We start from the raw sequence: 11,678 nt of genomic DNA, 5'->3' as shown, positions 1-11,678 counted from the left end.
GCACAAGTGATGCATTCTTCCCAAATTAACCACTAAATTGCAGCTCACATCCCACTGACCCATCCCTCCTGTTGGAAAAGCTGTCATTAACATCTCCGTCACTTTAATTAAAACAGAGGGAGAAGGGAGGGGGAAAAAAACCCTAAAACCACTTTTCTTATAGTATTTCTGTACACCTGCAACCACCTTTCATTTATCACTGCCTGAAGAGGGGACAGAGGTGGAACTGAAGGTTTGTGGACCTTTTGTTTGGGTTTTGACACAGAATAGGAGAAGCTGGTACAAGGCATGGCTAAAATGTGCCAACACCTGGGTTTTGCTGCTAGAAATAGAAGAAAAAAAAAAGCCCAGTGCACCTCTGATGAATCAGTGGAAGTGGCAAAAAGCTTGAACTTGGCAGCTTAAGGTTGTATTTTGGCTTGGTTTGTGGCAAGCAGGTCCACAGGCAAGCAGAGTAGGCAGGACAGAAGACACAGAGAGGGCAGGAGGACGCATCTCCCAGGGGACAGCTGAGAACTTCTAGGGAAAACCTTACCAAAACACCTGGGAAGATCCAGGGAGCTGAGGGATAGCAGATGTGGAAGGTTGGGTGGTGAAGTCACCTCCAGCAGTCCATGGGCACCATCAGGCATTGAAGGCTGGACCTAAAGATCTGGGGTATTGACATCTTCTCCTCTGACTTCACCAAATTTTTCAGACCTGCTGCCCATGGTCATTCAGGTATCGCCATTGTGGTGGTCACCGTGACAAGTCCAAAGTGGGGAAACTGAGGCACCAAGTCTTTGTAAAATGCAGATTCACTTCAAAGTCCTCCTGCCAAGGTAATTGCTCTGTTAGGGTCGACTCAGACCCCAAAACCTGGCATTTTTCACTAAAATGCACCTGGAAAAAGTCATTCCCAAGGGAGGTGGAACAAGCTGGCCCAGAGGTTTTTATCAGGAAGGACAGCAACAGGAAGGAGATGGATTTGCTGCTCACCACTGGGAAGGATGTGGAGACGAAGCATCCAAAAGCTGCTTGAGAGGGTGAGGGACCCTTGGGCTGGGTACCAATAATGGGATTTTCCATAAAAGAGTTCCTAATCCCTGGAGCAAGGAAACACACACACGTCCCATCTCAGGTAACAACAGGAGCAAGTTTATTCAGGTCTGGCACTTACAGAACTTGGAAGGACAAGGTACACGGCATTGATTTTCCAGAAAAGTCAGCCCAGGATCAGAAGAAACGAGACTATTTTATAAAAAGAGACTGCAGCTGCGAGGGGCCAGGAATGTATCTCCCTTTGAATCCTGCATTCCCGCTGCCTGTGCCACCGATGTGCTGGAGCAGACCTGGTGGTGCTTGGGGTGAATCTGTTCTCAGCGAGTCCCAGCCTGGTTTAACCAACCTTAGAAATTACGGGGGTGGGGGGGGGGGGATTATTAATTGGTAGAAAAAGCAGAAACCCTTCCAAAATCATCCACCTTGGCGAAGGAGGAGCGAGAGTGCAGCGGGAGACGTCCACAGGAGGAGGAGAACAGCTCGGCCAAACCGCCCAGGTCTCCAACGCTTGGAAGAGCAAAAAAAGTCTGGGAAACAATCACCTTGGAAGCCTGCTGAGAAGTAGAGGATCTCCTTGCAGACAGCAACAGAGAAGATATTGGCTAACAAGACCCGTGGGAGGCGGCTCTTCCTCGGGCAGCCCCATCACTGGCGAGCCTGGAGGACGTAAATGAAGCTGACGAGAATTCCCAAGGCCAGGATCGCGTAGCTGGCTCGGACGCTGCTGGAACCACTGATGTTGCAGAGGAAGGAGTCACAGCAGTAAACAGAGGCAGCTGCTATTCCCAGGTTGATCCCGGCGCTGGGGCAGATGGGAGAGCATCCCTTCGAGATGGACTGGCCGGATTTGCCGCCTGGATTTGGGGGGGGGTGGAGAGGAAGGAAAAGAGGCAGGTTTAGAATGGGGTTTTTTTTGGGTTTCTGATCACCTGCTCTGCAAAGGAATTAAGAGCGCTGGAAGAGTGGGCGCGGTGCAGGCGGCACAGGGAGGATGAAGTGCTCCGGAGAGAATGAAGTGGTTCTCAGAGACAGGAATCCCAGCCAGCCCATCTTATCAAGGATCACCCGTGATAAGGTCACACAAACACCCCAGAGACCGCACAACACCCCAGGGACACCCCTTTAGATTGGTCAATGTTCAGCTGCAATGGCTCCCATGAGGAATCCCAAAAATCCCACTTGAGCTTCACTCTGGGGCTTCTCAAGGGAGGCAGGGAGCACTGGGGAGACACTTGAGAGCCAAGTCTGCATTTCCAGAGAGGCACAGCCCACATTAAGAGGCAGGAAAGAGGAAGCCATTAGCACTGGGCTACGAAGGGAAGTTTATAAAAGCTCCCAGTCACTGTTTGTGCACATCTGACCCACCCACGATGCAGACTCGGGCATGAAATTCCCCCTTATCCTGCCAGGGAGAGCCAGGAATGGGCTCTGGTTCCTGCAAAGGCTCCAGGAGATCTGCCAGAGCATCCTGCCTCTCTCAGAGCAGCAGCTGGGAGGGAAAGAACACCCCAAATCTCTCCAGGCACTCAGGAAGGAAAGCCGCAACCCTCCCTTCCTGCCTCGTCCACAGAAAGCGAAGCAAAGGTGGGACTCAGGGACGAAGAACCCAAACATGAGGCAAAAAATCAGCAGGAACAGCAACCCTGGAGCTTCCCACACAGGGAGCCTGCAGCATCCTCCAAGCTTTCACTTATTCATCAGCAAACTCCCCACCCCCAGCCTGAAATTCCCCCCAGACTCGCGGGCATCAGTGCAGGCACGTGGGCCTTAACGTGACTCCTCCTGGCAGCTCGTCCCTCCTCAGAATTCCCGTGGGATGGTCCGACGCTCAGTTGCTAAGCAGAACTTTCCCTTTTTTTTTTCCCCCAGCCAGAAGAAGGCAAAGCCTCGCTGCAGCTCAGCAAGCGACCCAGGAGAGAAGCCAGGAGGGGCAGGAGGAAGTGCTGTCACCACTCACCGAGTCCCACTCCGACGTACGTTGTCACGCAGTGGTTTTCATTCTCTCCACACTGGACAGGCGTCAGGCAGGCCCAGTTGGAGGAGGCATCCGAGCAGGAAAAGCAGATGAGGGTGTGGGCTGCAAGAGAAAGGCAAACCTCATTTAGGGACTGGTGGGAAGATGTCCTCACTTAGAGGTCCCCACTTCCGTCCCACAGGATGTCTTGCATCTGCCCACAGCCACACTTTCAGTTTTATCAACCTGCAATATGGGATGTTTTTTTCCCAAAAAAATCAGCCAAGTGAAGGGTTCAAGCCTCAGAGAGGCATTTCAGGCCCTTATCACCTAAAGCTGATACAAGCACATCCTGGTACTTTCTGTTACCGCCCTGTTTGCACCAAGAATGTGTGCGAGCTACAGCTGCCAACTCTAAACCAAACTCTAGAGGCGAATTTTTGAGGTTTGGGCTCGTTTAGCTCAGCCACCACAGACATGGTGTCCCCCTGCCTGGGGCAGGGGGGTTAGAACTGAATGATCTTTAGGCCCCTTCCAAGCGAAAGCATTGTGATTTTATGATTCTGTGACACTGATGGGAAATGCTCCAGGTGTGACCACGAGTTCAAACTTTCCATGACCCGGCTTTGGGCACCAAGATCAGGCCATGCTTGAGCTGGAGCATGTGGTGGAAATGATTTTTCAGCTGCAGAAAGCTCAAGACCTGCAAGACCAGCAGGTCCCCTAAAATTATAGAATTGTGAAATCATTTCAGGAAAAGACCTCTAAGATCTCTGAATCCAACCATTAACCCAGCACTGCCAAATTCCACCATTAAACCAAGTCTTTAGGCAGCTAAATTTTTTTTTTAGGCACAATTTTTTCAACACTTCCAGAGATGGTGATTCTGCCACCGTTTCAAAATTTGACCAGTGAAGAAATTTTTCCTCATTTCCAAACTAAACCTCCCCTGGAGCAACTTGAGGCCATTTAAGGCTTATCCTACAGCAGCAGGATGGAATAGCTGGCTCTTATCCCTCATCCCTCACAAAGAGGTATGATTGGAAAACAGCATTTGGGGTGGGAAATGGTTGTGGAGACAGCCTGGACCAGAGACTCAGCAAGGCCACGGGCACTTTGATCTCTGTATTTTACATACAGGAGCATCACATCCATGCTGCAGTTGTTGACCTACATATGCCGACAGATCAGGTCTGCTCCCAATCTTCCGTGGACTCGGGATTTTGGAGCTCCCAGGCAGCCCTTCCACAAGGAACCGCCTTTCCCTTTCTGTATTTATGGGATGCAAAACAGAGCGGGGGCTGATTGAGGGTGGGAAGTCTGAGGCAGCATCCCTGCTCCCACCTCCTTCAGACCCACCAGAAATGGATTATCAAAAATCACAGAATGGTTTGGGTTGGAAAGCAGCTTCAGGATCATTCAGTTCCAACCCCCAGCCATGGACAGAGATACCTTCCACTATCCCAGGTTGCTCCCAGCCCCATCCAACCTGGGTTTGGACACTTCCAGGGATGGGGCAGCCACAGCTTCTCTGGGAAACCTGTGCCAGGGCCTCACCACCCTCACAGGGAAGATTTTTTTTCCCAGTACCCAACCTAAACCTACTCTCTTTCAGCTTGAAGCCATTCCTGCTTGTCCTATCCCTGTAAAAACAATCCCTCTCCAGCTTTCTTGTAGACCCCCTTGGAATATTTTCCTAAGGAAGTGAAGCAGGGAAAGCCCTGGGAGAGCTCTCTGGGGCACAGCAGTCACTGACATGGATAGCTTGAAGAATTATTATTTGGACAAATATTGCTCAGCATCTGTCCCACTCTGCCATAGGAATGTTCTCCTCTTTCCAGTTTGTCTCAGGAATATAAAAGGCTTCTACAAGAAAAAATAAGAAAAAAAAAAAAAAAACAAAACAATTGCTCTCAGAGGAATGACTTTTGAGCAGCAACAGCCGAGGAAAGACAACAAAATATAATCTCAGAGAAACAGATTAAACTGGGTTAGTGGGAGATCCTGAATGTCACAGCAGAGCAGCCAAGTCTCTGCTTTGGAGTGAAAGCCAAGACCACAATCCCACCAAGCAGGAATTTCCTGGACTGGCTCACTCCTCCTTCAAGGATCCTTACTCTGGACACAATCCCTACAACAAACCCGGGTTACCTGAGCACACCAAGGCAGCCACCACAACCCACAGCACCAGGATTAAAGGGCCACCAGCTGAGTCAAAACCTCCCGGAGAGATTCCTCAGTGGATCTCTGCGTTTAGGAGGATGGGACCAGCCACTGAGTCACTGGGCTGGCCACAACTCCATGTGGGACCTCGGAGTGAAGCCCAGCTCAGTTCTCAGGTGACCTGTCCCAAACTCTTTACCTCACAACCATCCCGAGGAGGCAAATTGACTCATCCCAGGAATCTTCAGCAATCAGGAATGAAGTGGATTACAGGCTTGCTGTGGGCATTCTGGCAGGACAGATGTCCCCATATGTATTTGCTCACTGCACTGAAGGCATGAGTGGTGCAATGCTGTTCATTAAAGCTCCAGAAACAAACACACCAGAAATCTTTGGACATGACATAAAAGTGCTGTTGGGCATGAAATTCTCTGCCAGGTGACTCAATCCCTGCTCCTGCCACTGCATATCCTACCTGTCCCCATGTTTTCATTGTCACACCTACCCATTACCCCTTGTCTTAACAGAAAAAAAAAAAAATCCTTCCAGGAGAGGCAGAGTTTAAGAACGGAAATATTCAGCCACTTTCTGCCCCCAAAAAACACCCACTGCAGAGTTATGAGACCACAAACAGGCTGAATGGTTTAGACAAAAGGCGCAAGAGGGGTGGCAGAATTAATTTCATGCAGCTGTAGACGGAGCAAAGAGTTGGAGCTCAAGGTTACAAGAAAAGAAAAAAGGGGGAAAAATCACAAGACTGAACAATGCAAAAGAGAAGCCTTGTTTTCACCAATGGAAGAATTCATGTTTATTTGTTTGCAGCTCGGCTTCTCGGAGGAAAAAAGAGCTCCCAAAACAGACCAGGGCATTTGGGGGAATTCCTACAGATAAGGGGTTGAATCATTCTTGCAAAGACAGGGGCCAAAAAAAAAACAAAAAAAGGCCCTTAAAAGCCCACTTTGGAACTCGTTAGCACCAGGAAAATGCTGTTGCTTCGGCAGCTTTTCCATTCTCTTAGGCAAAATCCTTATCAAGATCTTTGAGCAGGAGGTAAAGCTCTTCTGTGAAATCCCCCCAGGAAATGCTGGAAGTGTCTGGGGATAAAATCACCTGCAGCAAACCCTTTTGCTTGGATAAAAACTTACTTTTAAAGCTGAAGGGGTTGTGCTTTTTTGGGGGGGGGGATGAAACCCTTCATTGCCTTGGCCTTGCCCGCTGGAACTGAGCACAAGCCAGCTGGGCTCTGCCCGAGACCCAGCGCTTCAATCGCCAGTTGCTTCCCCGGATCCCACTGGGAGGGGGAATTGGAAAGAGCAGCAAACAGCCAGGTTCCATCTCAGCGGTGCCCTCAGAAAAGAAGGGACTCTGTTTGCTGAGCAGGGGCTGGGAGAGCTCAGAACTCTCCCGTTTGGCTCTTTGTTTGGCTTCTCCAAGCAGCGACATATGGGAACAATACGTGGTTTCCACGGCCCCAAGGAGTTTGGATAGTGAGGAATGGAGTCGATGGGGAAGGAGGGGATGGCAGGCCCTGCGACTTGGGCAACTTGGCAGTTTAACACACAGCAACAGGAACCGCGTTCTCCCCAGGCTCGGCAGCAGCCCCAGCATGCGCCCCACAGGGCATTCTCCCTTAGGGGTCACCGCGCTCCGCAGGCGGCCCCGAAGGATGCTCGGAGGGGGCAGCAGGAGCCAGAATCACGAGTGGCTCTGCCCTGACTTTGCTCTATCAGCCATTGCCGGGGCTGGGCTGCCTCTCCCGTCCACCCCCCTTCCTCTCGGCTGCATCTCAGCCCATCCCAGCGCCGTTATCCCGGCTGGCTGCGCCGAAAAAGGGGAGCGGAGCCGGCCCTGCTCTTTGTTCGAGCTGCAACTGGGAAAAGCTCCAGGATATCCACCCGCACAGCCGGAGATGCTCACCTATTCATACAGGCGGGGCAGCCCTGAAGTTCCTGCTTCAGGAGGGACATTGCTGCGAGGCACGTCTTGGAAAGACACCCCCGCATCCCGCTCCGAAACATAACGCGGCTCAGCGCTGTGCCCCCAACCCCTTTTCAACCCTTATATCCCCTACAAACCTCCAACTTCCACAGCCTACCCTGCCACACGCATCACTCCCCCAACCCCCAATTTGCTCTCTAACGCAGGGCTGGCGAGGGACCGGGGGACCTGCGGGGCAGGCGATGGTGGCGGGGGCATCCCCTTCCCTTACCTCTCTCCACGCACAGCACCGCGGCCAGCACAGCGAGCAGGAGCGCCTTCATGGTGCGGACGATGGGGCCAGAGAGATGCGCAGGGCAGCTGGAGGAGCTCAGGGCTGGCGGCAGGGCCGGGAGCCGGGGGTGGGGAAAGAGCGGCGGCTCCGCCCCGCGGGCCGGGCCCGGCCCCCGCACCGCCTCCCCCCTCCGCCTCCCCGGCCACGCCTAGTTTCGTTTCCCCGCTAGGGAGAACCGGGGCCGGGAAAGGGGCGTTGGGAAGAGTGTGTCGGCATGGCAGCGGCTGACCAAAGGAGGAACAGAGCCAGCTTTCCCCTAGCCGTGCCCCAATAGGCTTTTTCCAGCCCCCTCTCAGATCCCCTCTGCTTCCGTGAAGGAGGAGACGGGAGTACTGGGCTGCCTCTATGCTGGACCCCACTCATCTAAGTCCAGTCCTTCCAACTCAGCTTATTCTGGGATTTCGTGATTCTCTGACTCCCTCTACCCACAGCACCTGCTGATTTCCTGCCTCCCTTCCCTCCTCCGTGCATCTCCTCTCACAGATTCTCTGAGCACACACACATCGTCCTCCACACATTCCAAACCAGCCTGTACTCACACATTCCCTGTATCCAGGGCTCCCTGCATGGATCTCCTGCAGGCGAGACTCCCCCTGCATTCAACACCCCCTCTTCAGGTCTGACCCGTCTGCACGCACAGCCCCCATTCACGATCCAAGCACATAAGGAACCAACTCCCCCATCTGTTGACCAGAGCCTAAATTGGATTAGACATACAGGATTGGGAAGCTTGAAGAGTCCAGCAGCTGGGGTGGCATGGGACAGCCTGGGCTGTTTGGCAGGATGAGTCTTCAGACTGTAAATAAGTCCCCTGATGTTGGAGTGTCCCAAATTCAGTAGGTCCCATGGAAATAACTAAATCCTCTAGGAAATGAGCTGCAGGAGGGGCAGTGGGGGAGGGCCCCTGTGAAACTGGCTGTCAAGAAAGCCTGGGAATGGAGCATAAGGCTGGTGAGCCAGCAGGAAACAAGCAGGCTTGACAAACTCTGTGCCACAGATGGGTTTAATTCTGCAGAGTCAGCATTTCTTGGCGAATGCATCTGTCAGAAGAAATTCCGGCTCCTGTCTTGTTGGAGGCATTCAGAGCACTCTGCTTGGGAAGCAAACCCGTGCCGGCAAACCCCTGCTTCCCTTTTCTTTCCTGTGGCTCAGTTTTATTTGTCACTGACAGGTACTCTAGCAGGAACTGACTTCCAAGCAGTTTCTGTGGTCTCATATCTTCCACTGGAACAGACGGCTGGGACAAACCAAATACTAAAAAAAAATGGGAAGTTTCAGCTTTGTGGTAACTTGAGAAAATGTAATTCAGACACATTTACAAAACCCCTGTTTTATACAGGCTGAGGAAGTAGATTTTGGTTGGATATTGGGAAGGAATTCTTCCCTATGAGGGTGGGGAGGCCCTTGCAGAGGCTGCCCAGAGAAGCTGTGGCTACCCCATCCCTGGAACTGTTCCAGGCCAGGTTGGATGGGGCTTGGAGCACCCTGGGATAGTGGAAGGTGTCCCTGCCCATGGCAGGAGGCTGGAACTGGATGATCTTTAAGATCCTTTCCAACCCGGATTTGGGATTTTATGTTACATCCTCCTCATCCCCAGGATCTACAGCTTCCAGGATTTCTCCCACACTTAAATTTGACATTATCAGCCCCATTTTTTTTCCTGGAGAGGGTCTGCCTGCTGATAAGAAGGAATAGGGAGGACCTAAGAGTCACAGAGGTCACAACCCAGCACGGGATCGGGAGTCATCCCGATACTGCTGAAATGGCTGGGCGGGGACAGCACTAATGGCAGGATGCTGCAAAAGGAAGAGGTGACCAGAGCCACCAGGCACCAGTTTTCTGTGGTGGGAATTACACCAGGTAAGGAAGGAAGCCCTTCTGAGAACTCGATGATCCTTTTGGGTCCCTTCCAACTCAGGATATTTTATATCCCATGGCCTAAGCTCATCTCCCAACTCCCCCCCAGTTTGTGTGGGACAAACTGCAGAGCTCAACACAGCAACTCTGATGGCAGAGATTTCTGTTCTAGTCCAGCCTACAAAACACTGCCCCGAGTGCTCCAGCCTCTTCTTGCAAGTTTAGAGGTCACTGGAGGACTTTATTGAACCACTGGCTTAATATTGTTAGGGCAAGGCCAAAAAAAATTTCTTCACAAAAAGAAGGGTGAAGCAAGAGAGGCAGCAGGGATAGAGTCCAGCACCAGGAATGTGGCCTGTGCTGGGGAAAGGTGAAGACAGCTACAAAAACACACTTGAGGGAGAAGGAGATAAGGAAGTGGCTGGATCAGAGGGCAAACTGGTGCTGGGGTAAATACTTCATGGTTGTGGCATGCTGGGGAGGAATGTGTACAGTTAAAATCAGGAAATGATGAGTGAGACGGGTCCCTTGATGGGTCGGGGCAGCAGGGATGGTGCAGAAATTAAACCTAGACTAACTAGGCCTGCAAGGGTTTGATGTTGAACAGGCACTAGACCAGTTAAAGCTTGTAACTGAGGGTCAGTAAAAAGCTTGCTCAGCTTCTGTGGAGTCAGGTGGGACAGGGAGAGGTTCCTCCCCCACCACGCTTCTGTTTCAGGGTTTGTGTGAGACTTCCTGGGCCTGGCTGTGCATGTGAGGCACCAAAACCCCAGAGGAATTTGCAAATGAGACGTTCCCCCTGTTAGCGAAGCAGAACTGCTCAAACAGCTTTCCTCCGATGACCCAGGAAGGGGTCAGAACCCTTTATATTTTCAGTAATTGCATCATGCTCTGGAGCTGGGGATTGTTCAGATTTCTTCCAGAGAGGGTTGGAACTGCTCTGTGACAGAGTCCTATCTCACCTGCCGAAATGTGGAGAATCATTTTGGCAGAGGACTGGGAAGACATGAGGGAGCGGGAACCCAGCATCTCCATTCTTGCTGCTTCCTCTCATCCCCAGAATTCTCTTTGTCCAGAGCACTTTGCTGCAACATAATCTGGGCATGAAGGTGCTCCTCGCCCAGGTGCTGGCACAGCCCCCGACACTCCATGGAATGCTGGAGCTGGAATTCCATCCCTGGAATTCCTGCTCCCACTGCCTTGCTGCACCTGGCTGAATGAGAGGCCTGACTCCATATCCCACCCCTTCCTCCTCATCCCACCCCAGGTGTTCCTCCTCCTGAAGTCTCTCCTGATCTCTTTGTAACAAAGTTGTCCAGGACACCCTCAGGATCCTATCTGGAGCATCCAAGGATGCTCTGGACATAGATTTTCCATGGGCAAACCAAGCTGCAGGTTATCCTTTGCTGTCAATGGTGCCAAACAGGTCACTGTCCTCTAGCACCTCTGCTGCATCCTCTGGGGAAAAACCTGGGATTTCTCTCAGGTAGCTACTGAGATTCCTAAAAATTCCTGAAATAAGGGTGCCCAACCAGGTCTTTGGGCCATGCCATTTATTATATTTTTTTATAGATAAAGGAATAAAACCTTCATCTGCCCTCTCCAACCACAACCTGCTGTCAGAGTCTGGCTGTCAGGTTGATGAACTTTCACTTCTGGCTGACATCCACATTTCCTTTTCCTTTCTCTCTCCTGAGCCTAAGGTGAAAGTGGATTGCTGTCTGGTGATGCTCAGCTGGTGTTGGAATTCTCACACTTCCTCCTTCCAATGTCTGCGTGACTCACCCTCAGCCGTGCCTGTTTTAGGCTTTTGACAGGAAAACAACTGTGACTCTTTAAAGAAGAGCTTGTTTCTCAGGCAAAAACTTTAATTTCCCTGAGCAGTCTCAGCAGGGCCCTCCTCAGACTATGCCCATGGCTCCAGAAACCCCCGTTAAGCTCAAGCCTAACCCTTTAGGCCCTGTAAGCGTCCCTGTCTCCAGCGACATCCTGGATGACCTTAGCAGTGTGCTGGGGGTTGTCTCCATCTGTTTCTGGCCTCAGGTTGTGACTTTTAGGTTTGGAATTGCTGATCCTTTTGCTCTTCCAACTCAAGATATTTCATTATTCTCTTCTCCAACACTGATCCTTAACTATATAGTATCTATCCCTGTCTCCAGGCCTAATTCCATCTCCTGGGTAAACTCTGGACTAATTTTATAGCTTTTTTTCCCAATCCTGGCCCTGTGTTTTTTTTGGTTTTTTTTTTTTTTTTTTTTTTTTGTGCTATCAGAGGTTCTGGACCCCCTGCAAAATTTCCTGGGCACCTCCTCTCCCTGAAGTCTCATCTCTAGGTTTTTTTTGGGGGGGGAGGGAAGAGGCTTTTCGGTCCTTTCCCTTATTCCTTCCACC

The 11,678-nt window shown here is 51.4% G+C and overlaps 1 protein-coding gene and 1 long non-coding RNA gene across 2 annotated transcripts; one reads left to right on the top strand and one right to left on the bottom strand.

Moving 5' to 3' along the window:
- Positions 1 to 1,116: 1,116 nt before the first annotated feature.
- Positions 1,117 to 7,520, bottom strand: LOC137464202 (lymphocyte antigen 6E). The gene is made up of 3 exons (XM_068175538.1): positions 7,368 to 7,520; positions 2,999 to 3,118; positions 1,117 to 1,895 (listed from the first exon to the last, which is right to left on the bottom strand). Exons 1-3 carry the CDS (start codon positions 7,417 to 7,419, stop codon positions 1,687 to 1,689), a joined length of 381 nt encoding a protein of 126 aa, XP_068031639.1. The 5' UTR covers positions 7,420 to 7,520; the 3' UTR covers positions 1,117 to 1,686.
- Positions 7,521 to 8,028: 508 nt separating this feature from the next.
- Positions 8,029 to 10,252, top strand: LOC137464312 (uncharacterized). The gene is made up of 2 exons (XR_010994200.1): positions 8,029 to 9,290; positions 10,164 to 10,252. It is a non-coding gene; the product is annotated as an uncharacterized lncRNA (long non-coding RNA).
- The last annotated feature ends 1,426 nt before the right edge of the window (positions 10,253 to 11,678 follow it).

This window comes from Anomalospiza imberbis, chromosome 1, assembly GCF_031753505.1.
Source record: "Anomalospiza imberbis isolate Cuckoo-Finch-1a 21T00152 chromosome 1, ASM3175350v1, whole genome shotgun sequence".
Taxonomy (NCBI): domain Eukaryota; kingdom Metazoa; phylum Chordata; class Aves; order Passeriformes; family Viduidae; genus Anomalospiza; species Anomalospiza imberbis.
The sequence above is the reverse complement of the archived record's forward strand: the minus strand, read 5'-3'. Positions and strand labels throughout refer to the sequence as shown.